General features: G+C 49.2%; 1 protein-coding gene across 2 annotated transcripts in view; it reads left to right on the forward strand.

The window, feature by feature from the left end:
• LRRN2 (leucine rich repeat neuronal 2) overlaps nucleotides 1-20,703 on the forward strand; it is a 99,122-nt gene extending 78,419 nt beyond the window's left edge. For both annotated transcript variants that reach the window (XM_073319619.1, XM_073319620.1), the window contains exon 2: nucleotides 17,209-20,703. In XM_073319619.1, the coding sequence (XP_073175720.1) occupies nucleotides 17,481-19,655 (2,175 nt within the window). In that variant the 5' untranslated portion in view covers nucleotides 17,209-17,480 and the 3' untranslated portion in view covers nucleotides 19,656-20,703. The remainder of the gene's footprint in view (nucleotides 1-17,208) is intronic.
• Nucleotides 20,704-26,290: the final 5,587 nt, after the last annotated feature.

Below are 26,290 nucleotides of genomic sequence, written 5' to 3' on the forward strand. Positions count from 1 at the left end.
CTAAATCTCATCTTTAAGGCATGAGAACCAACAGAAGACTCTACCTGAGCCCAGGAACTAGGCGACACCTTTATGAAATGCAGAAGCGGGTGACTTCAGTGACCCATGCAGTTGGCGGGGCTGTGAGTTGGGTTGAGTAGTGGGGGGCACTAGGTGTTTTAGTTCTTGACAAGTCCCTGGCCCCTGGTGAGGAGAAGCCAGAAATGGCAGCAGGTGCTGCCAGTGAGGATTGAGGTGTCTTGACAGCGCAGTAGGGAGGGTAGGACTGGAAAAGCAAGGAAACAGGTTGCATGTCAGGGCTGAGTCACAGAGCCTGAGCTGTGTAGGGGAAACTTGTGTCGCCCCTACGTGTACTGCTCTCTGCTCCACACTTCTAGACTCATCCCAAAATGTAGTTTTAAAAAATTAAGAAAAGATTTGTCTGTGTATGGAAAAAGGGGTGGGGGGAATCATAGTATTTATCTGTCAATGTTTAGCCTATAGTCTCTCCAATCACCTTCCATTTGTATTGAAGGTGGGTTGGGCATGGCACCACATCTGTTTTTGCTAAAAGCCTTCAGTTACCTGGCCAACATCTCGCCATCACCATTCAAGGCAGTGAATCTGTCTGACAGTGGAGATGGGAGCTTGGGCAGGAGCAGTCACCCTTATAACCTCAGCCTCTTCCTTTTCCTGACCTCTCAATTTGTTACTGTCAAATTTGCAGGTCCTCCAGCTCGTAAGGGCTGTTCGTGCCCTAAGCTCTGTTTGGAGTGACACGAGGAGGCTCCCTTGACCTGTTCATTTCTCTTCTCTGTCACAAAGAGCTCTTATTTGGAAGAAGTGTGCGTGCGTGTGTGTGAGACTTTTGCGGGAAAGACCCATAGGGATTAAAGTGCATGGATCACACAAAGATGATGCATCAGTTAGCCAATGTCTAATAAAAGGAATATCTAAAGGGTTTGTCTACACTTGAAGCTGCACAGCTGTAGAGCTTCAGTGTAGATGCTATCTAGGCGAACAGGAGGGGTTATCATATCGGCATAAGTAATCCACCTCCCCAGGAGGCGATAGCTAGGTTAAGAGAAGAATTCATCCTTCAACCTGGTGCTGCCTACACCGGGGGGTTAGGTCAGCTTAACTGCGTTGTTCCAGGGTGTGGATTTTTCATGCCTCTGAACGACGTAGCTGGGTCACCCTAACTTTGTCATGTCGAGCAGGTCTTAGAAACATGAAAGGACCATCATGCCTAGTTAAGGACACTCTTGCCTATCCCATGCATGTTCCTTGCACTCTCTCAATGTGTGGAGAGTAAGGAGCTAAGACCAGGTTTACACTAATCAGTGAGATCAAAAATCCAACCCCTTGAGCGACACAGTTAAGCCAGCATAACCCCCGGTGTAGACAGTGCTAGGTTGACTGAAGAATTCTTCTGTTGACCTAGCTATGGCCTATAGGGGAGATGGATTAATTACAACGGCAGGAGAACCCCTCCCACCGCTGGCGTGACTACACTGAAGGGCTACAGCAGTGGTGTAATAAAAACAGCCATCCTCCAGGTATGCGAACAACTGTGGCCCAACAGACTAAAGGACTCATTAAACTACACATAGAGACCAACCAGTCCAGTGCATTGTCTGTAGCTCAACTGTTCTGCCTGGGCAAGAATCTTGTTCATTTTGTCACATGCAAATAATATCAAGGTAGCCACATGTTGCCATGTTGTAGATCTCTGTGGGCCGTGTTGGGCCTGAGGGGGTGCACCCAAAGCCCTCTGAAATCAATGAGAATCTTTCCACTGACTTCTGTGGGCATTTGTCTCAGATGCCCTGGTCGCCCTGGCTCTGTTATTTAGAAAGAAAGCTGCTGCTGGCTCCTGCAGCTTTACTTTGCACACCAGTTGCCTGGGCCACTGGCAGGTTCCATACAGGAAGGGAAAACGGCCGAGGAGCAAAATAAATGGAGTACAGAAATCCAGGAAATTAAAATCTCTGGCTCCAAACAGAGCAGGAAAGCAGCAGCAACAGAAGTAGCCCAGTTGCAGGGAAGGCACTGCCATCCAGTTTTAGCACCTCCCCTCAATATGCCTCCGAAAGAAAGAGGGGAACATTCATTTGAGTCCAAGATGCTCAGGGTTCTATTGGCTCTATGGGCCAGGGAGTGCTTTGCAGGACACCCCTGGGTACGTCTCAGAAGGAGGTACCGTGGGGGGGCAGAGTGTGGAGGCCACTTTCTTTCATGCAGCTCTGGCGTTGCTAGTGATGCTTCTATGGGCTACAGGTGAGGACAGACCCCATTGCTCAGGCATGTCGGTGGTGATCTCCTGAAGCCATTGGCAACAGGAGAGCTGCATCTCAGCTGCTGTCAGCTGAAGGGAGCAAGGTCTGAAGCCGTAAATTGCCAAGTGCTGACTGACTCCTTGGCATGGCAGGCCTCCGCAGTTCCAGCAGGTGTCACGTGGCTCAGACATTGAATTCCCAGTCACACAGCGAACGCTTGTCTTTCTTACAGACTCCAGCAAGCAGCCCTGTAGGGCCAGTCATTTGAACTGAAGATAACAATCATAAAAAAAAAAGCCTCTTAAAACCCACATTCTGAGCCCACAACTCCCTGAAAACAAGCAGTAACAGACCGCAGGCATCATGCAGTGAGCATGCGCACTTCGGGAAAGCTAAGAAGCAAGTGCCCTGTCGGCTATTCCCTAGCCAGCGGGGGCGGCGGGGGAGGGTCTGATCCAGCTCCCATTAGAGTCTTTCCATTGACTGGAATGGGAGCTAGATCAGAGCCTAATATCTTGCATTTCTATAGCTCCTTTCCTCCCAAAACACCTGACAGCTTTCCAGGCATCGTCTTTGCAAGCCACTGCAAATGCAGTCAGTTCTGGGAAGGAACCTCACAGCAGCTTAACAATGTATGCTGAGAGTTAAGGACAGGGAATGAAGAGAAATATTATATCCCGTTAGAATTGGAGGAGGAAATCAGTTAATACCCTGGGATCCAGAGAGAACAGCAGGTTTAACAATCCCCACCCTTGTGAAAAAAATCCATGGATCCTCAGTAAGAACATAGGGATTGCCAGGCTGGGTCAGATTTGGGGTTTATGTAGTCCATGATCCCATTTCTGACAGTAGCCAACACCAGCTGCTATAGAGGAAGGTGCAAGAACCCCGCAGAAGACAGAGATGGACTAATCAGTGACTACAAGTGGCTAAGATGTTGGCTTTACGTCTCACCCACAAGACGCAGTGCTGGGACTGGACCTGGAGCTGGCCTAAATTCTAGGAGGTAAAGTTACATCTTTACTTTAAATGACCAGCTTTGCTACTTGGGCAAGTCACTTTGTTTCTCTTTCAGAGTAACAGCCGTGTTAGTCTGTATTCGCAAAAAGAAAAGGAGTGCTTGTGGCACTTTAGAGACTAACCAATTTATTTGAGCATGAGCTTTCGTGAGCTACAGCTCACTTCATCGGTGAGCTGTAGCTCACAAAAGCTCATGCTCAAATAAATTGGTTAGTCTCTAAGGTGCCACAAGTCCTCCTTTTCTTTTTGTTTCTCTTGTGGTAGAGAAGAGACAGGGCTGCATTGTAACGGGTATAAATGTGGTTCTCTCTGACGCCCAGACTGGTTGACACAGCTTGTGCTGCCTAATGTCACGCCCTAAATTCTGGCCTGGACTCCACATTAATAGAAGGGGCTGTTAGCAACACTAGGGTGGGGCATTGCCTTCTCTGCAGCCGTGGGATAATAATACCCACCTTTGCAAAGTGCTTTGAGATCTACAGGTGGGAAAAGCAGTTAACAAGAAATTAGCGCTGCTGACTTCTGCTTGCTTCCCAGCCTCAGGAATAAAGAGAACCACGCAAACTCGCTTCTTATATCCACAGACTTCCAACATCAGCATCTCCATTTGCTGAGATTATTCCCCTACTGTGCCCAGCTAAACACATCAGCGATGGGGAGACATTACAACTCAAACACGAGCGTCTCGGGTGGCTCTTCCCACTTCAGAGTCGCTTCCCCTTCCTCCCTGCAGCCACACTTTGGCACAGTGCAATAAAACAGTAAATGATTTGCATGCTACCTACAGGCATCTTCAGTTCCTAATTAAGAAGTAATGAGGAACACTTCATTCTAGGCTGCGTAACGAATAAATGACAACCAGCAGGTTCCCTCCCCATCCCCCTCTACCACCCATCGCAGCTGTATTTCAGCTAAGGAATTAATCTCCCTGGATCCCATTTTCACAAGGCAGAGAGCGTGAACAACGGGTGAGTTCCTGTTACATTGATGGGTGACGGGGACGGGAATAGAATGGAAACCTTGCGCTATGTTCAGATTCTGAGATCCCCTCCCATCGACGTTGTGCGTGTCTACACGGAAGCGCTACAGCTCGGCAGCTGCAGCATTGCAACTGTAGCATTTTCCGTGTAGACGTCCTCTAAACGAGCCAGAGAAAGGAAGGGTTATTATCCGCGCGGGAGGGGGCAGTCCTCAGCTGATGTAGCTTCCTATGTAATCCTCCCCTCTCCTGGGCACAGTGTAGGGGTGTGTGAGGAGGAGCAGGAAGGGGACTGGCAGGAGCAGGATGAACTCCAGCAATCTCCACCCCTTTGGTGTGGTTACTAGTCACTGTACTTTAGAGTAGCCTTGAGGCTGCTCTAAAGAGCACTGGAGCCGAGGCTAGCGCAGAAGCAGCTTCAAGATCAGGGATCTGTATGCGCCTCCTGCTAGCTCCGCTGTGCTTAATGGATATGGGGCCCAGCAGTGAGCCTGGCCACCCTTGTCACACACCTTCTATCATGCTGCACGCCACCCATCCCCACCTGCAACTGCCTCCCGCTTCCTTCGCCATCAATTATCCTCCCCCTCACCCAGAATCTCTCCACACCCTCCACCCTTCCTGCTCTGAGCATGATGGAGGAAGCATCTCTTTTCAGGCAGACGCCTCTGAAAGTGGCAGCGGTGAGGAAAGTGGGAAGACCAAAGGGAAAAAAACACCTGGCAGTTTAATGGGATTATTGTGCTCTGAGGAGCCCAGCAGGAGCCCTTAAAAGGAAGTTTGTCAAAAGGAGCACAAGTGCATCGTGTGCACTTTGCTGAGGTCTTTCTCCCTTTCCCCCTCCCGCCCTCTCCCTTTCCTGTGGTTTATCTCCTCTCAGGGGGACTAAAGTTTATCAGAGTTCAACTCGATTACACCAGCCATATGTTTGCGAGGCCTCAGCCCCGTGCAAGGGGAGGCGATGCTGTAGCAGCCAGCACAACGCAGGCGTGGGATGGTCAATCCCTGCTCAGAGCTGCAATGTGACTGGTACCTGGCTGCTCTCGCTGAGTTCCTGCAGCATAAGCCAAGAACTGACAGGGGAAGAGGCAGGAAGGGTGGAGATTAGCAGGTTCCCGCAAGTTTCCTTTGCTGTACAGTAAACACTTGAAAGGGGCACCCGGTTTCTATGGGTCCAAATCCTGAGGGGCACCATGCCACTTATTTCTACATAGGAGAGCTCCACCCCAGCATGGCCAGTCCTGGGCATGGCCAGGCTGGGACAGCAGAGGGGCTGCTCAGGTGTTCTTAGCCAGGGCCCACGGAGGCCGAGGTGGGATGAAGAGCTGATGCCAAAGACACACCCATCTCTGTGGATCCTGCCCCCTCCAGATTGCAGTAAGCCCTGCAGAGGGGCCTGTGCTCGGCAGGCAGAGGGGCCTGGAGACTCAGAACAGTGTCCTGTACCCAGGCTACATGTCCCAGGCTTTAGCACTGAATGGGGACAGGGTTTAAGCACACTTAGGGCTCGTCTACACTGCATAATGGAACCGTGCTCTCTCCAGATTCTGCCTGCAGTTGATATGGGTGCTCAGCTTGCTTTCTAGCCAGCACCTCTCCTATTCAGAATCCCCTGCTCGTTGCTGACAGCAGTTTGGACAGGCCCAGGAGACAGACAAACCCTGCTCGCAGGGAGGCTCGGAGCTTCCGTATGTTGCTTTTGTGGGGAGAGTGACCATGCCACATCATCTGCCACTACTGCCTTGCTGCGATCCAAGCCTGAGGGACGCTAACATCCGGTGAGAGGGAGCGGGAAGAGCGGAGCGGAGCCCAGTGCCACGGGAAGAGAACGTTAACCTTCTATTCTAATAGGACCTGTCATCTGCCATGTGGACGTCACTCCTCTCAGCACAGAAATGCCGGCAGCTCCTAGCCATGCCACAACAGCTCTTGAACAGCGCACAGTCTGGCAGTGTAGAGGGGGCAGTGAAGGAGAATCTACAAGGGGAGTTGGAGATAATGGGTGGGATTTTGAAACCCTACAGAGACCAAGCCAGTCTGGCCCAGACATTGCTGGTGCAACTGCCTGGACCCACGCCACAACCTTTAACCAAGCTCCCTGGGAAGTGCTGCCTAGAATCAATGCTGCCCCAGTACGGTGGGGTGGAGGCAGCCCTTCTGCTTTGCTCTGTCACAGGGAGGTGGGGAACCTAGCAGGTTTACAGATGATAAAAGCCTAATGGCTTATAAGCTTTTCCTGCCAGAGCTGCTAAACAAGTGTTTATCCGATCAATTTAGGGCAGGCGAGAGAGCAAGGCCATGAATCCCCATGGCCTAATGCTTTATAGTCTACAGAGACAGCTTTCGCTAGAGCTTTACCAAGACCACCTTCTCCACGGCACTCAACAAAGGGGAGAAATATGGCCTCAAGTGGTTAACAATCCCTCACATGTTTGGGCTTTAAAGACCAGGGACAAGTGGGAGAACAATGGGAGAAAGAGCTGCCTATGGTCCTATGCTGTGGACTCTTAATGTCCCCCTCCATGCATTCAAATAGGAAGACAGCACAGGGGAGGAGAAAGAAAGTCAGAAAAAAAGAAAATGCCCTTGCAATCCATATGCACAGTGTGTGTTGCATCCTGCTCTCCTGGCTGGGCAACATAACAAGATGAGTTTCAGAGTAGCAGCCGTGTTAGTCTGTATTCGCAAAAAGAAAAGGAGGACTTGTGGCACCTTAGAGACTAACCAATTTATTTGTGCATAAGCTTTCGTGAGCTACAGCTCACTTCATCGGATGCATTCAGTGGAAAATACAGTAGGGAGATTTATATACACACAGAACATGAAACAATGGGTGTTACCATACACACTGTAACCAGAGTGACCACTTAAGGTGAGCTGTTATCATCCAGAGTTCCTGGTAAAGTGTTAAACACTTCGACAATCATCTCACTAGATAAACAGGCATGCCACTAAAGAGCTTAACAACACTGCTAGTGTGAACACTTGCTCTCATCTGCTGTGTCTGATGAAAGCATGTTGCAGAGTTAAGAAGAAATTATACCCCCATGTTAGGTCTCATCCTAATCTCTACTAGTTAGAAAATGATTTAAATCCTGAAGCATGAGGTTTAATATGCAAAATGTAATACTCCAGGCGAAGTTTTAGCATTCACTGTCATAACCCTATATATTTTTGTTCTCCATATAAACAGCCAATCTCTTTTTTGACTCTGGCTAAATTCTTGACCTCCATGACACCCTATGGCAATGAGTTCGACAGTCTAATTACAAGCCATGTGAAAAATAATTTAAAAAAATAAATAATCTATCATCAGGTACTAAGCCAGAAATGGTCTCAACAGAAAGGCTTTTGACGCCATAGGCTGGAAGCTGAAGCGAGGTGCTTTTCCTGGGTCTCTTTTCATGACCTTGAAGAAATAAAATAGTTCTTCAATATTATTATAGTAAAGAGGAAAGAATTCTAGAGTATTTTCAATGGCCTGAGCGATTTACAGCAGCAGAAGTGCCCATGGGTTTTAAAAGAAAAATGAGGGTCCATAAGGAAAGATGTAAAAATCAATACAGCCTTCTCCTCCTTTAATGCTGCTTTTGTGGGAGACAGCTGAAAAGCTGATGCCCTCGCAGCAGACAAGCAGGGTCAGTTCTGGTGCAGAGACCAGAGTGAGTCAATGCAGAATAAACTTTGCTTGGAAGACTTTTATAGGGAGAGTTGAGGAGCTGTAAACCATGGCAGCCTTTGGAGAAACCTCCCTTCTTGCTCCTGTTTGCTTTGTTTTCTGGAGCGTGAGGTTTTCTGAGATGCGGAAAAGCCACAGGAATGGGTATGATTTGTTTTGTAACACTGTTGGTCAAATCGAAGACAGGGGCAGTAGGTTTGTATAATTTTTGGTGGTGTCCAGGATGGGTCCAAGTCCTGCCACACACACACACACCCCACACCCCCCGCCTTGTAAGCTGATAAATATTTTTTAAAATAATCTAAAAATGGACTGGAAACAATAAGCGTTTAACAGTTTCCCTATATTACACAATGTGGGGGGATGAGGGCTCTGGCTGGAGGTGAGGGCTCTGGGGTGGGGATGAGGGGTTTGAGGTGTGGGAGGAGGCTCAGGGCTAGGGCAGAGGGTTGGGGTGTGAGGGGTGAGGGCTCTGGCTGGGGCGGAGGATGAGGGGTTTGGGGTGTGGGAGGGGTTCAGGGCTAGGGCAGAGGCTTGGGGTGTGGGGGGGGTCAGGGCTCTGGCTGGGGATGAGGGGTTTGGGGTGTGGGAGGAGGCTCAGGGCTAGGGCAGAGGGTTGGGGTGTGGGGGGTCAGGGCTCTGGCTGGGGCGGGGGATGAGGGGTTTGGGGTGTGGGGGGGGTTCAGGGCTAGGGCAGAGGCTTGGGGTGTGGGGGGGTCAGGGCTCTGGCTGGGATGAGGGGTTTGGGGTGTGGGAGGAGGCTCAGGGCTAGGGCAGAGGGTTGGGGTGTGAGGGGTGAGGGCTGCGGGCTGCGGGGTTCACATTGCAGAAGGGGGCTCAGGGCTGGGGCTGAGGGTTGGGGTGCAGTCAGGCTGCCCTGGGGCTGGGGCCAGAGAGGAGCACTCCAAGTCCCCCCAGCCCCGTCCCCCCCAGCAGCACAGTCACCAGGCACCATCCCTGCATGTGCTCCTTGGGGCCAGGCCCCTCTCCGATCCAGGAAGCCCCTTTGCCTCTCCTGGGGTGGGTGCTGGGGGGGAGGCGGGGGGAGAAGCTGCCACCCTGTGTGCGCCTCCTCCCTCTGCAGACAGCGGCTCCGCTGCCACCTCAGCCTGCTGCCGGCGTCGCTCCCTTTGGTAGCCAGCAGCGGCCGGCGAGGGAGCGCAGCCCAGAGTGGCAGGGCAGCCACCCGCAGCTCAGGGCGGAGGCAGGGACGCTCCAGGGGAGACAGACGGGGGTAGCAGGTGGGGCTGGGGGACACTCTGGGGGAGGCACGTGGAGTGGCAGGCGGGGCCAGGGGAGAGACCCAGCCCCGGACATTGGTGGAGCCAGGCCCCCGGGCCCTAAATTTGCTGGAGCACGGGCACCACGGGCCCCATATAACTCACCGCCCCTGATCAAAGACCGAGGTTGGTTTTGGTTCTGGGTCCTGTTTTCTTTGAAACCACAAAATATGGAGGAAAAGGAGATGGTCAGATTGTTACAGATAGCACCCACAATGCATTAGCTGCTGCGTACATGTAACAACCCTCATCTTGGCTGTCATCAAGGCCTGAGCCCAGGAATCCCAGAGATAAAGCATGCGTCTCTCCAGCTTGAGTTAAAGAACTACGGGCTTGTCTACATGAGAAGGTTGCACTGATAGCCCTTGCACTGGATTTTCTAAACTGATGCAAACCCATGAGTGGCTTATATCAGTTTAGTTAAGATTGGAAACTGTTTGTATTTCTCTTTTAATGAGAAAAGAGCCACATTATTTTGACGTAAAAACCCCAACATTCGTTAGTCTGGAAGATGAATGGGGACTAGAGCAAGATGCAGGGGCCAGGATCACATCCAGCACAGAGCGGGTTAATAATTGTCCTGCTCCTACACAGGAACATTGGATAACCACTGAAAAACCCAGTTAGAGCTTCTGACTAGAAGGAGAATGGGCCACACCTGGGATCGCTTCGGAGCAACCAGTCAGATGCCTTTAAAAAGAGACGCCTCCCAGCAGCTGGAGCTTAGGGACTGTGGTTAGTAGTAGGGGTAGCTGAGAACTGTTGATACAGGGGCTAGTGAAATGGCGTTGCTTTAGTTTAGCTACAACTCTCTTTCATCCCCACATTGCCTCAAGATGAAATAGGTGTTTTTCTTTCGCTTTCTGAGCAGGGCCAATTCTTTCCATCAGAGGCTCTCACAAAAATTCTCCCCTTCTTCGCTTGGGGTAGCTCCAGGGCAAAGAGAAGCGAGGTGCTGCGTTTGATTCCTTTGTTTCCCCCCTTCCAACACACGCGCTTTCTCAGACAACCAAGAGAGGCGGAAAAAGAGCGGATGTGACAGGGCTTTGCAGGGAGTGCTCCTGAAAACAATAGCTGGCACGTGCGGATGGTCTAGAGTATCTCCTTGATACGATGGTGGTGAGCATGATGTAAGAACTGACAGAATAGGAAATACAGGCAGCTGGACCCCTCTTTGGTGACAGTGGCAGCAGGGCTCTGGGCAGGTGCAGGAGTCTGCAAAGAGAAGCTCACTGCAGGATTGGGGCCGTGGTTAAATTAAGACAGTGAAGGGGTGGGTCCCACTCCTCCCAGGGAAATGTTATTGAAAAACTCTTGACGCTCGGTGTAATCAGTCCATTCTAGAGGCAGCTAGGTCTTCTCTTCAGTAGAATCGCTGACAGTCCTGGGGCAAAGTCATCTCTGTCTGGGATCCCACTGGGGCATAGGGGTTGAGCTCTATTAGGGATGGGGAAATCATATCATTTCCATTCCTGGACAGAAAAATGAGTCTCCTAGAACATGGCATTTCTCCAGACAAACCCTGAGGGAAGCCCTCTCGGTACAGCTGAACTCTTGTAGGAGGAGTTGGTGGGGATGTCTCTCACACCCAAAGAAATCTCATATGGACAGCTTCCCTGCAAAGAAGCTAAACTCTGTAGCAATCAAACCTTCAAAATGACATCTATCACTCATTGTTGTTCATCCTCTGCCTACCACTCGTTATTAGTGATTCCCTGTCTGTCACTCATCATTAGCACCAACACAGCATATGGCCTGGTCAATTCACGTTATGGATTTAGCAATTTGACTTAATGGAGAAGCTAAAGAAAAGAGGTGCTTAGAAAAGGGACCGGGGACTAATCCATGGCTGGTGAACTCTTTTGAGATTGGTTTCTGTTTTGTAGCACTCTTTCGTTATTATTTATTTATATTATAGACTCATAGGACTGGAAGGGACCTCGAGAGGTCATCTAGTCCAGTCCCCTGCACTCATGGCAGGACTAAGTATTATCTAGGCCATTAGTGACAGGGGTTTGTCTAACCTGCTCTTAAAAATCTCCAATGTTGGAGATTTCACAACCTCCCTAGGCAATTTATTCCACTGCTTGTTCAAGGCACTATGGTAGCACCTAGAGGCCTCATCCAGGATCAAAGCCCCGTTGTGCTAGGTTCTGTATATACACTGAGTGAGAGACAGTCCTTGCCCCAAACACTGGCTTTACAGACCACCACAGTTTGCCTGAGCTATCTAGTATGCCTAATTTTTAGGTACTTAAAATATGTGGTATGGTATGTCACACAAGGTACTTCCTATGCAAGGGGTGATGTAGCAATGACAAGAGAACAGCGTTCCCAAAGCTCCCCAGTGATAGTTCGAGTACTTGGTAGTGCAGGAGGTGTCTGGTGGAGACATCCACATGCCAACTCCTTGGCAGCAAGTTGGGAATCTGTGTTTGGAGAGTGAGAAACACACGGGATTGTGATTGCTTGCAGCAAACTTAAAGGCCTGGGGTTTCCTTTTTTAAGAAAAAGTTCCCCTTGGGTACGTGATGAGAAGGATAAGAGCAGTGAAGGTGTAGGTGATCCTACTTGCCCCCAGAGTTTGGGAATAGAAGAGGAAAGTAAGGACTGATTGTAAGACCTACGTACGGTTTTAATAATTTCATAAGGTGCTTTGGCACATGGTACGAATGCACAGATAGATCAGGCCTGGCCCAATGCCCACTGAAGTCAACACTGGATCAAGCCCATAACAAAGGTGTCAGTTTGTACGGAGACAGGGAGATACAATAATATACCACAACGGCATTTCAAACCCTGTGAAAACAGGCACATCTTGCAATCATGTGAGTGAGTTTTAGAGAAGCCCATGCCCAACTCCCCCCAGATCTGAACCGCTCTCCATCGCCCAAAGTGTGAAGGGGTGGGTTACAGAAACCAGATCTGGATCCAGATTGTACATCTCTTGCCCTTCTATGCTGTATTTCCTAAATGGTTGCTTACAGGTTTCATGCATGCATGGTGTATTTGATAGGAACGTACTAGTTTGTTCTACAAAGGTTTCTATACACTGCTCATCACTGTAGTACTTGATAACTGGGGGAAATAATAGGAGTTGAAAATATAGTCGAATCCCTTGTCATCTGCTTGCATGAACACCTGAGCCCCTTAGGAGGTCAGGAACCTGGAATGTCTCTGCTACTCGGACACTGTCTTCCCTTTATTCCTTTCTAGTGTTTGTGTCTGTCAGGCATCGCCGCAGTCATATCTCACCTACTCTCTTAGTACGTTAATACTCTGACAAAGAATAGTACAGAGTCCTGCTGTAGCCACTGGCTCACAGCCAGAGCTCTCCATTCCCACAGCAGCTACCTGCAGGAAAATCAATGGCAAGGAGTGAGTAGCCTAAATAACCAAGTGGAGAGTCCAGGCCCCAGGAAACGGGGAATAGAAAGGCTGTGAGGTCTCACCCTCTAAGGATTCGCAGGGCATATGCAGCTGTCACACTCCCGCCGGCTAAGGAAACAATGAAAGGCTGGTGGTGCAGAAGAATGCCCGGTTTGGCTGTCCCACCTATTGCAGAGGAAAGTTCAATTCCCTGTAGTGTGGGAACGGTCAGATGCAAGCTCCTTACAGACTAATGCTTCTCAAACTGGAGCCTGTGAAGCACTGATATGCAATGGAGCTGCTACCCCTCCACTGGGTCGCTGTAGGCTGGTGCAGGACACTCAATGGTTCCCATGTTTCTTTGAGCAACTTGACTCAAAAGTGCAAACCCCTCTCTTCACCCTACTTTCTCTGTTTGGGGTTTTTCTTGGGTGTAAATCCAACTGTGACCCAGTTTGCAGGGGACACCAAAACTGGTGGAAGGTTAGGTGGCCCTCCCAGAAAGGTACCTAGCTCTAGGTTTGTAACATGGTCTCAGGTTGGAGTCAGCATCCTGTACAGAATGCGATCTGGACATCCCGGCTGTAGGAACAATTCTACCATGTAACGATATTTTGCACCTTTCATCCTAGGACCTCAAAGCATTTTGAATTTACTATTTCTATGAATCTCTTTTTCCTTTATCTTGGTACTTAGGTGACCCCATTACTGTCATATCTGAACGCCTCCCAGATGTTAGATTTATCCTCACAGCATCCTCACATGGGAGGGAAGAATCATTACCCCATTTCACAGTGATAAAGAAGGGAAAGAATTTGCCCAGTGTCTGGGGAAGGGAGTCTGTGGCTGCTGGGAACTGAATGCAGATCTCCCCAGCCCCAGCTCTGTGCCTTGGGGTACATCTACACAGCAAAAAGACCCTTGGCAGTGAGTCTCAGAGCCCAGCAGGCTCATGCAGCAGGGCTAACAATGGCAGTGTAGATGTTCAGCCTGGATCCCACGCTCCAAGATCGTCCCCCATCATTGGGTTTCAGAGCCTGGGCTCCAGCCCAGCAGGAATGTTTACATGGCTATTTTCAGTCCCGTAGCACAAGCCCGGGTCAGTTGACCCTGCTCTGAGACTTGCTGCCTTGGTTTGTTTTATTTTTGCTGTGTAGACGAACCCTTAGCCACCAGATCATCCTCCCTTCTCTCATTCCCCTTTTCTGCTTCTCTCCTCTGGCTTTCCCTTTCCCATCTGGTAGAAGAGCTGTGGAGAGCACTGTGAGAACAGGGCTAGTCCCTGCCAACCCTCCTACTGCTCATCTTCCCCATTCCCTGTTATGCCATACTGCTCAATACTCACTGACATACCTGTCTCCACTTGGGCCCTGGACCCAACCTCCCTGTAAACAGACTGCAGGAGCGGAGTGAGGCTCTGGCAGGCTGTCAGGGACAGCAGCTTGTAAAAATCCATCTGGCTCAGAGCTGCACCTCCGAGGCGCTAATGAACTCTGCCTTACCGAGCGAACGGCACATCAGTTGGGGAGGTGAAGCTGACAGATGACATGGGCAAAAATCTCCTCCAAACCCAAAGCCCAAGATATCTCACCCTGCACAGACGATGCCTTCAGAAAAGACTGCCACTGGCATGAGGTTCCTGGCACCACCAGATGCCGTTCCCCTATTTGGTATTGGGAGCACATAGCATGGTTCTGTGTATAGATTGGGGAGCCAGAGAGAGTCACAGAGTCGGTCTGTGTCCAGCAGCCTCAATAACGTATTCATTACAAGCGAGCTGGGGCTTTAAGAAAACCACCAAACATCGCAAGACTTGGCAGCACTGCAGAGGGTCCAAACAAACCCCGTCCTGTGAGCAAGAGGAGGTGGTGCCAGGGTCCACCAAACCCAAACCAGGTCTTGATGGAAACCTGCAGGCCAAAGAGACAGGAGAACATGGGTCAAACCCCAGCTCCAGTGCCGTCTTGGCCTCTGTGCTCACAGCAGACTCACTCTGTCAGCGTTGGGTGGAGCATTCCTTCCTCTTGGCTGTGAGTAAATAACATTGTCTGGGGACCAGAGAGAGAGCCCAGAGCACCAAGGCTTTGCCCCAGATGATCTGTTCTGGGGATGCATCTTCAAAGGCAAAGACAGCAGAACTCCATGTGCGACCTGCACTAAGAGTATGGGCCTTTGGGCTCTGGCTATTCCACACAAGAGATCGAAGAGCTACTACTGCTTCCAGCTCACAGGCTTGGCATTTTAGCTCCAGTGGTTGAGACTCTTAGATTTTAAGGTCCTAGATTCACCCCCATTTCCCCAGGATATTTAGAACAGGAAATAGTTGGCGTGTCGTAGACCACCACTGCCCCATAACCGATAGCAAACATTGACTCTTTCATGGCAATCCACCATCACAACATGGCTCACCCACATTTTCCCTTTCCATGGGAGAGCCTTAGGGAGCCCAAGAATAATCACAGCAGTGCTGTAGTGATGTGGGTGGGTAGTTGATGGGAAACAAGACTTTTCAAAGGAAAATATGTCTCTCTGCACCAGGAGGAGTGTTTGATTAAAATGTCCCTGGCGCTACCCTCCACATTAGTTGCATTCTTCTAATGGAGTATCTGAAGGTTTGCCTGCAGCCTGTACTCTGAAAAGTTTGTGTACATTGGAGGCATATACCCTAATCTTCCCCCTCGCAAAAGAGGTGACTGCTGTGATAATATTTAGGCTTCCGATTTTTTCCCTACAGGGAGAGAGAATGAACAAAGGAATCTCTTGATCACTCTCTGTGGAGATTCTTCTACCTTTGGTTTCATGCCAGTAGACTTTTTTGCTGTGATCAAGAATTCAGTCCCTCATAGAATCATAGAATATCAGGATTGGAAGGGACCTCAGGAGGTCATCTAGTCCAACCCCCTGCTCAAAGCAGGACCAATCCAACTAAATCATCCCAGCCAGGGCTTTGTCAAGCATGACCTTAAAAATATCTAAGGAAGGAGATTCCACCACCTCCCTAAGTAACACATTCCAGTGTTTCATCACCCTCCTAGTGAAAAAGCTTTTCCTAATATCCAACCTAAACCTGCCCCACTGCAACTTGAGACCATTACTCCTCGTTCTGTCATCAGCTACCACTGAGAACAGTCTAGAGCCATCCTCTTTGGAACCCTCTTTCAGGTAGTTGAAAGCAGCTATCAAATCCCCCCTCATTCTTCTCTTCCGCAGACTAAACAATCCCAGTTCCCTCAGCCTCTCCTCATAAGTCATGTGTTCCAGTCCCCTAATCATTTTTGTTGCCCTCCGCTGGACGTTTTCCAATTTTTCCACATCCTTCTTGTAGTGTGGGGCCCAAAACTGGACACAGTACTCCAGATGAGGCCTCACCGATGTTGAATAGAGGGGAACGATCACGTCCTTGATCTGCTGGCAATGCCCCTACGTATACATCCCAAAATGCCATTGGCCTTCTTCCCTGTGTGGCTCCCCAATACCTGACTCCATCTCTGTGGTCACTTATCGCTTTTATGTGACTCCCAGCTTATTCCTCAGCTGTGGTATTAGGGACTGTACCTTTAAGGGCTGAGCTTCCCGGACAGGGTCTGGGCAGGGCGCTGGGCAGCTCTTGTTATGCACAGCCAGCTGGTACTGGGCACAGAGTAAAGCAGAGCTTTTGCAAACACCTTAAGCATGGAGTGATCACTGAATACCACCACAGACACATTGATTCTTTCAACCCCTTGTAAAAACCTGCACGAACTGTGCCACACATAGGGATTGCCAGACTGGATCAGACCCAGGGCCTATCTAGCCCAATATCTTGTCTCTGGCAGTAGCCAGTACCAGCTGCTTCAGAGAAAAATGCCAGAAATCCTTTAGGATGATGGGATAACTAGCGCGCAGGGGATGTTAATTCCTGGCCCCATTAGATGGTTTATGCCTTGAAGCTTGCGGGTTAATATCCCTTCCAAAATTCTTGGATTATTTTACTAATATAACACACTCACAATTTGCCCTAATTGGAGACACTGATTCTGAGATCCCTTGGCTTCATTTTAATCCCTTAGTTTTGCGCAGAGACGGGCCCGGGATGGGAACATTCACAGCTAGGTTTAAAGGTTCACAAAGTTCAGGAGGCATGGAGATCCAGAGGCTTGGTTCATTCTGGGGGTCAGGCACTAAGTCTGGAACAGGATCTGGAAGACCAGAGGATGCTGGGTTCCAAGGTCTTGGTTTGACCTCTCTCTAGTTTTCAATTAAGCCAGATAAAGAAATGGGTTATTGTTATTTATATTACAGTAGAATCTAGAGGCCTCTGAGAGCACGGCCCCATTGTGCAAGGTGCTGTACACTCAGACAGTAAGAGACAATCCCTGCCCCAGGGAGTTCACAACCTAAATAGACAGACAAAGGATGGGAGAAAGGAAATATTATCAGCCCCATTTTATAGCTGGTAAGGCACAGAGCGATTAAATAACTTGTCACAAAAGGAGTCTGTAGCTGAAGCCAGAGTTCCTGACCACAAGACCAACACTCCTCTCATTACTGCTGGTGCTGGATTAATCTATATTGCTCTGTCTTGCTTTGTTTGCCACTTGTGCAGTTCTCCTCTAATGTGACCTGTTCCTTGGGCTCTTTCAGGAACGACTTTGAGAGGAAACCTCAAAAATGCAGCAGAGTGAAAAAATAAATCACCTTGGGAGGAAGAAAAGGAGAAATTCCGATTAAAGGAGCAAGCTCCACCCAGCACATTATGACCTCTTCTACAGGGAAGGCCGAGCTGTACAGCCTTCAACAGGAACAATAACGCTGCTGGGAACACCCGTGAATGGTGGAAGAGGCTTGGGGCAGGGGTTTTCTGTGTGGGGCGCGGTCCTATTTCCACCTCTATCTCTCCCCGTGCCAAGTTCTGGATGTGCCCTGTGAAAGTTTTTGCCCTGGAAGGAAATTGGTCTTGCCAGTTGAAAATGAGACACTTTCAAATGAACTTGCTTCTCATCTGTGTGGCAACTGCCACAGCCGTCCCCATAGTGCCCTGGAAGGTGAAATGCCCACTGCAGTGTGTGTGTCAGATCAGACCCTGGTACACACCCAGGTCTGTGTACAGGGAGGCCGCTACCGTGGACTGCAATGACTTGCTCATCTCCACAGTGCCCGAGCGCTTGCCAGAGGGGACACAGACCCTGCTTTTGCAAAGCAACCGCATCGCCAGGGTGGACCAGAGTGAGCTGGACTATCTGAAAAACTTGACAGAGCTCGACCTGTCGCAGAACAGCTTCTCCGACATCTGGGACTTCAGTCTGAAGAACATGCCCCAGATGCTGAGCCTCCACCTTGAAGAGAACCAGCTGGCCGAGTTGTCCGATAACAGCTTCTCTGGCCTGGCCAACCTCCAGGAGCTGTATCTGAACCACAACCAGCTGCGTAGGATTTCCCCACGGGCCTTTTCAGGCCTCAGTAACCTCCTTCGACTCCACCTCAACTCTAATCTCTTGAGGACAGTTGACAGCCGCTGGTTCCAGGTGCTCCCCAACCTGGAGATCCTCATGATTGGAGGCAACAAGGTGGATGCTATTTTGGATATGAACTTCAGGCCTCTGTTAAACCTGAGGAGCTTGGTTCTGGCTGGGATGAACCTGAGGGAGATTTCAGATTTTGCCCTGGAAGGGCTGAGAAGCCTGGAGAGTCTGTCTTTCTACGACAACAAGCTGGTGAATGTTCCCAAGCGGGCACTGCAGCAAGTCCCTGGCCTTAAGTTCCTGGATCTGAACAAAAACCCTTTGCAGAGGATCAGGCAAAGTGACTTCACAAATATGCTACACCTCAAGGAGCTGGGACTTAACAACATGGAGGAGCTGGTTTCCATAGACAAGTTTGCCTTGATCAACCTCCCCGAGCTGACCAAACTGGACGTGACCAACAATCCCAAGCTGTCTTTCATCCACCCCAGAGCTTTCCATCACCTGCCCCAAATGGAGACCCTGATGCTCAACAACAACGCCTTAAGTGCCTTGCATAAGCAGACAGTAGAGTCCCTGCCCAACCTACAGGAGATCAGCATCCACAGCAACCCTATCCGCTGTGACTGCGTCATCCGCTGGGTCAACAGCACTGAGAACCATATCCGCTTCATTGAGCCCCAGTCCACGCTGTGCGCTGATCCCCCAGACCTGAAGAGGAGGCACATCCGGGATGTCCCCTTCCGGGAAATGACTGACCGGTGCCTGCCTCTCATCTCCACCAAGAGTTTCCCCTCCCACTTGGAGGTGGCAGACAGTGAGAACATCTCACTACATTGTAGGGCCCTGGCGGAACCAGAACCAGAGATCTACTGGGTCACACCGTCTGGGGTCAAGCTGATCCCTTACTTGGAGGACAGCAGGTACAAGGTGCACCCTGAAGGGACACTGGAAATTCACAAGATAACTGCACAGGAGGCCGGGCTCTATACCTGCGTGGCCCATAACCTCATCGGTGCCGACACCAAGAGTGTCAGCCTGATGGTCAACAGCTCCTTCCCTCTCAGCGTGGACAACCTGGAGCTCCTGGTGAAGGAAGTCCAGGCTTACCATATCCTTGTCACCTGGAAGCCCCACCTCAACACGGTCTCCTCCAATCTCACCTGGTCCAGCTTCTCCTTCAGCTCCAGTTTGGATGTGACCAACGTGGCCAGGATCCCTGCGGGCACCCACCTGTATAACATCACCAGGCTCCACCAGGGCACAGAGTACTGGGCCTGCCTTCATGTGGCCTTCCTAAACTTGCAGTCCAAGGTGGCCTGTGTGAATGCCAGGACTAAAGAGGCTGGCTATGGCTACCGGTACCTGGAGAGCAGGCAGAGTGTCTTGACAGTGCTGGCCCTCTGCATCTTACTGCTCTCAGCCATCCTGGTTGGCCACTATGGCTTTGGTTCTTACAGGCCGCAGCCTGGGAGCCCTGGGAAGCTGCTCCTGCACTGCCTGCCATGGAACCCAGGCTCCTCTTCGGTGCGCGTGGTCTACCCTCCTTTCGTCAAACACTGGGATCAAGGGAGGCCTGGGGAGAAGCTCCTAGCCGTGGAGGTGCAAGCAACGCCGCTGGACTCTTGAAGGTCGACTCTTTGGAGGAGCGTGGAGTTGTGGTGGCGGTTTCGGGGGTCGGGGAGAAGGCACGTGAAACTATTTTTTGCCAAAAATAAAAAGAAGACTTGACTGACAAACAAAGCAGCGTGGCAAGTGGAGAGGGACATGGCCAACATCCAGGCCTTGCGGTGCCCCTCTGCCCCCATGCCCCACCCAAATCACCGATCAATATTTGGCCAAACAGATTGTTTCTCTTACAGACAACCTGCTGTTACTGGGGGAAAGGTTCTTGAGTGAATCTTCAGCACAGACAGGAACAATGAAAGGCAATGCCCAGAGCAGAGAGCACGAGCAAGAACAGCCATACTGTAGAACCACAGATGACACCAAGCCCCCAGCAGCACAGCTGTTAGTCTGCTATCTGGGTGGTCCCTGTCTCAGAAATACACAAAGGCCTTTCCCTTTGGGACTTTTTTTGTGTGTACAGCCATAGGTAACCACGATTCAAACCTGCCAGCCCCCTTATTCGCTCACCCACAACCACCTCAAGGAACAGAGTGGGGAGGGGGGGAAGATGACAGTTGGGCTAAGAAAACAAGGATGCTGCTGTATCTCTTAACTGGCTAGTGACGTCTTCGTGACTCCGGCTGGATTCTGCCGTGAAAAGCCTATTGGATCCCATAACCCCAGAGCTTGATTTCAAGGCTATTTTGTAAACTTTTGTGGATAAATGTTACAAAAAAAAAAAAAGAGGAAATTCTTGCTTTTCTGTTTTTGTAAAAAAAAAAGAAACAAAAAATCTTTGTACACTGGTCTATAGCGTGAAGGGTTCGTGCTAGAAAAACGTTGCAGAGACAAAGGGGGGAGCGGGGAGGTATGGAAAGGTGAAATCTTTGATGTGACAGAGGTTCCAGGAACAGAGTGTCTTACTTCCAAATAGCTGCACTTTGCTCTCTGCACATGTCCCACTGCATAACTTGAAACATCCCAGGAGATGAAAGTGAGAAGAGGCTTTATGGGTGCGAGGAGAATAAATATTCTGGTCTCCAATGCTGTCATCACCTCTCTTTCTCTGATAAGCAATTAAAATTGCAAATGAAACATACCGGTGGACAGCATGAGTCTCTCCCCCTGCCCCTTCTGTTTCTAATTATGCCAAACCAAGGGATGATGCTGTCTGTAGAATTTCAAATCAGTGAGCTTGGGAGAGTCAGCTTCCCTTCGCTAGTAGCGTATGGATGTTTTTATTTTAAAAACTCATTTGTTTACTTTTAAATTTCTAAGAAGCCTTTAATTGGGTGGGAGGGGGAACCACATGGAAAGAGAAAGGAAGGACAGGTGAGTTGGCTGAGGGAGAAAGAGATGGATAGCTAGAAAGAGAGTGATAGAAAGAAGCCACCAGAAAAGGGTCAGTGTAAATACATGACAAAACAATTTTCCCGCCAGGAAGTATAATGTTCATGGTTATGACCGTTGCTTTATCTTTCAAAATCTGGGCAAGATGGTGGTTGTAAGGAGACAGAAGACAAATGAGTTGGCTATCTGAGATCTGAGACCAGCGCCGATGGTGCCCTGGTGTACTGAGAGTTCCAGGTTAAAAGGCATGGGGAGATGAGGAGCAATTTGAACGAGACACATGCATGGGCTGATCCGATGTGCCCTCATCACCATCTCCGTAATGACCTGCCATCATCCGTGCTCTGACAGCAGCAAATTCAGGTAGGACCAAAGCCTTTTGAAATCCATGGGTTGTGGAGCAGGCCCTTTGACCAGTCACTCCACATAATACTCCCTGCTCCACACAATGCTCCCCATCCACTGTGGGGCACATGGTGCCCATTGCAAACATTAAGAAAAGCTCTACCATAATCATGTACAGTTTTCTGACGTGGTACAATGGCATAGGGAGAAAAATCTCCATCTAGATCTAGCAGATGTGTATCCACATAAAAAAAATCGCTGCATAATTTGGCATGGTTGGCAACCTTTTCTTAGGAAAAGGCCAGGTCTGGAATCGCAGGGACTGCTGGAGGTCAAGAGCAGGGCGCACTGGCAGAATAGTGTGTGTGTGAGAGCCCTGCACTAATAACAGCAAGCTACAGGTCAGGACTGAAGGCATCAAAAGAGCTTTGCAGAGGAAAGTTGCCCAGCCCTTGGCGGTGCTATAGCCGTCTCTTGCTAGGATAATAATTCCCTTTCTTTCCTCCAGAACCAAATGTGTTCCCTCAATTATAAGGGACAGTGCCAGAGGGAAAATTTCAGCCAGGTTAGCTGTAATCACCTGAAACAAAACGTGAGGTACCAGCAAATAAATAAGACCCAGAGACCAAAGTGTACACAGCTAAGCTTTGCTAGAGCGTCTGCAAACATAATCATGCCTTCCCCCCCTTTGGGAGGGGCTCTGAGTTGATCAGAGAGAAGAAATAAAACAAAGATGAAGAGAGATTCCCCTCCTGGTTCTTCTGAGCCCAGCCTAGGGATAATGGCAGACAGATACCTTTGCATTGGTGGTGGGGGGAGTAGGGGGGGTGTCTGAGAGAGGCTTTCATTAAAAATTTAAATGGCCTGGGATGTGAAGTCCCAGACTCTACAGTTTGCTAGCTCTGTTGAGGTGAACAGCAAGGAGAGCAATGAAAAGAAGCCACTATGAGTGTGTGTGTGTCTTGTTCTCTTTCACTCACACGCACAGCTGACCCCTCTACTCCGCAAGCACCATCAGTGATGGTCGATTTTGGGGGATGCACAACCATTGCTGAGCGAGCCCTGGCTAATTTGCATGGACATCTTCATGAATGTTAAGATGCACAAATCAATGAGGGCACCGTGCCCTGCTTGCCTTGATAAAGGAGTAGACATTGCTTGTTCCTGCAAGTCCACCAGCAACACATGCCAGCAGCCCTTCCAGCTCTGTCCTTGCCCTGCAGTTACAGGGAGGCTGTTGGATGCCTTAAGCCACCCGTTTAAAGCCATCCCTGCTTTAGAATACCCTGATATTCTGTTCTCTCTCTCCCCCAAACCCCTCATTCACAGAAAAGAAGCCCCTCAAATGGAGCTGTCAAGACACTACCACCATCTCTTGATGAAAAACCCATCACTCCGTAACTGGCGCTAACTGGCCACCTTAGCAGAGACACCAAGGATTGACTGGGCCATAGAGCCTGAACTTTCCTCTCAAGTCCAGAGGAGGTTGCTCCACGCTGGGGATGAGGTGTGTTGGTGAAGTAGGTGGGGGGAGCTTGCACTCTTCATAGTGGCTGAACTATTCCTTGGATAAACAGCAGCTGGAAAATGACTCCCCTTTAAAAAATGGACATGCCACTCTCCCAGTCAGAACTTGGGAGAAACGCACAAGAAAATGGCACATCCTCCCCAAAGCAAGACAGCCCACCTACAGACCTGTCTGATGTTGTGCTGCAACACAATGTCCTTAACACTTAAAGCTAGAAGGACTATTTGACATGGTGGAAGAACACTGAAGAAATTATGCAATTGATGCAGCCTGTGTAGACAACTTCAAGTGTGGGATTCCATGGCCCAGTCCTCTGTGACCTGCCTAACCTCAGACCTCTACTCTTCCGTGCAGAGTTGGGCTCCAACCCCACATCCCAGTACCTCTCCCCTGCCCTGAACTCTGGAGGGTTTCAAATCCAGATGGGAGGTTTACAGCTTGACTCTGTCTCTGCTTTAAAGTTAGGAGTTTTGTTTCCTGGATCCTCATTCCCAGCTGGGACTGGCAATGTTGTTCTGCTTCAAACATCAGAATAAAAGATTGTCCCCACCAGGCGTACAAACATAACAATTACTGAGTCCCTGTCCCAGCTGGGAGCAGTGAGCAGGTGCCTTCAGTGCGATGCCAGAATAACTCATCCCAGGCAAAGCACGCCCCTGCTTCCTGGGCTGACACCACTGCATGGGGGTTGCCTCTTGCTGGCTGAAATAAAAATGCTGAAAAAGTAGAGAACAGTTTAATTCCCAAAACCAGGGAAAGAGCCTGCGAGCTTGTCCGAACTGGATGAAACTGGAGCTCGCACATCTCACGTGGGAATTGCAAGGCCTGATTAACATTGGAATGTTAGCCACCAGGGCAAAGGGCTACCCCCGGCAAGATTGACACCAGGGCAAATCACACTAGAACACTTCCGTGCTCTAGGGCCAGGTCAGCACTTAAAACTTTTGCTAGTATAGCAATGTCAGCTAGGGGTGTGGTTATTTTTATGACATTTCTATGCTGGCAAAAGCCCTAGTGTAGACACGGTTATACTGGGGACAAAAAATGGTTTTGCCTGTATAGCTAATTTTGTTTGGGAACTGGGTGCATTACAGTGGCAAAAGCACTCTTTGGCTGGTATAAACTTGGTCTACACTAGGGGGGATTTTCTGGTCTAGTGGTACTGGTATAACTATACCAGCAAACATTTCCTAGTGTAGACTAGGCCTAGGGCTTTGACAAGGCTATTAAATCTAAAGACAGATGCATGATAATTCCCTATGTAGCAGAAGCTTTTGCTGCAGCCTTCTCTGATCCATTATTCCATAAGATAGTTCTTACCAGCCACAATTCAGCCAACCAGCACTAATCAGCGAAGTACCTAATCACTGTGCTTGGGACCCATTGAAGATTTGCCATTATCTTCAATGGGACAGGCTGAAAGCTAAGTATGTGCTTAAGCACTTCGCTGAATGGAAGCCACTCTGGAGATTCTATAGGATCCCAAGTGCCTTGGATGGAACTACTCACATATGTCAAGTATTTGGAGGGTCGGGGCCTAACTATCCTTTCTCTTCTGCCTTTCTTTACACTGGGGAAATTTACAAAAAAATCCCCACTGGTTTAGCTGGATCAGTGTGAGATCAGTTGGGAATATTAGCCTGTAAATTTCCCAGGAGAAGGCGTGTCTTTGATTTAATTCCATTCCTCCCAGTTATATAAAAAGCTCCCTTATTAATCAGTCACGGGGCCATATTTTCATCTCTTTCCATTTGAGATGATCTTGTTCCTACGCGTGGCAGAAACGAAGCTAACCCTCAAGCAAAACAAACACACAGCCCTTTTAAAGGCTGTAATTTTGTAGGTGTAGGGAAAGGACATCTGTGATCATTACTATCATTACTGCTAATGTTACACTGAGACCGGAGGTGAGGTTTCAACAGCTGCTTGGTTTGTTTATTTTAACCTACAACTAATTCCTGCAGGCAGAAGATTCTACTTGTTTATTTCTTCTTCTATTTTCTCAGTTGCCTTCAGCTGACTTTGGGAATCACAGTGATACTTACAGAGCTTCAGAATATAATTAATACAAAAATACACCACTCTGATTGCCAGCACTGACACATTGAATTGTTCTCTCCTTTATGGATGCTTCCTTTTCCCCACTCCTGTATGCTCTGGTATCGCAACTGTACTAGCTAAAACCCAGCTGTGCTGGCTACAGCTGCATTTAAACAGTAGTTAGAGCAGGGCACTGGTAGTTGGGAAGCCTGAGTTCTGTTCTTGACTACCACTGACTCACTTCCTGACCTTGGGCAAGTCACTTAGCCCCACATTTTCAAAAGCGGCTGCTGATTTGGTGGGCCTCGGTCATTTGGCAGCCCAAACTGAGAGTATTTGGGGTTGATTTGCAGAAATGCTGACCTGCCATGGCTCGGTGCCTATGAAAATCACATCCTAGGGTCAAATTTTTCAAAAGAGCTCAGCAGCCATCAAGCCCTGAGCTCTTACGAAAAGCTGGCCCCTTACAGAATTTTGGTGCCTGAGCTCTTTGGATAATCTGGTCCCAGGGGTTTCCAGGTGGGCCTCCAAAATGAATGGGCACTTCAGAAAACGTTGACCTCTGCTTCTCTGTGCCTCAATTCCAGCCTCTCTGAAGTGGGGACAATGATACTAACCCCTCCCTTCTAACATGCTTTGAGATCCTCATCTGAAGAGCACTGTGTGGAATACACTATTTATTATTGTGATGATGGTCTGATTCTCATAGTTTCCATAACCAGTGATTGTTTTCCCTGACCATCATGCTAGCTAAATAGTACCATGGACCCTGTCTATCCTGGCTGTACAACCAAATTCAGCAACCGTGCTTAAATATAGGGTTTCTTTCTTATAGGGTTTGACCAGCCAATGCGGAGAGAGCCAAACTATATTAGTATAGAATGGTTCAGCTAGTCACATAGACTGGAACAAATTGATAACAGCTGACCTAGTCCTGTATTCTGCCTCCTATGGAACTTTAAGGGGCCAATTCTTCATCTGCTCTGGGATCTTTACTCTGACAAAGGCCACGGCTAAATGCTAAAGAGGAAACTATTAAACCCCACAACATTCATTTCATGGTGAAGAATGGTATGATTGGGAAGGAGATGGGATTACTTCCTGACCTCTAGTTGGTAATGTGTTCTCTGCAGCCAAACCCCTGCCTAATTTTTACCCTAGCTAATGTAACTGTAGAAGATATTCATCCCGCAGTGAAATTCACTCCTGTGCAGAGGGCCAGCCTGAAACCTTTGTACCACTTAAGCCCTCTTTTGAAGGGCTTACGTGCCTTGTACTAATTTCTGTGCACAAAGGTAAATTTCACCTTAAATGTCCAGTCTCTTTTTTGCAACTTAAGTTGTTTGCTTCAGTAACATCACACACAGATACACACATGGCTGCTACTTCCACT

Source organism: Lepidochelys kempii, chromosome 21 (assembly GCF_965140265.1).
Source record: "Lepidochelys kempii isolate rLepKem1 chromosome 21, rLepKem1.hap2, whole genome shotgun sequence".
In the NCBI taxonomy this organism is placed as follows: domain Eukaryota; kingdom Metazoa; phylum Chordata; order Testudines; family Cheloniidae; genus Lepidochelys; species Lepidochelys kempii.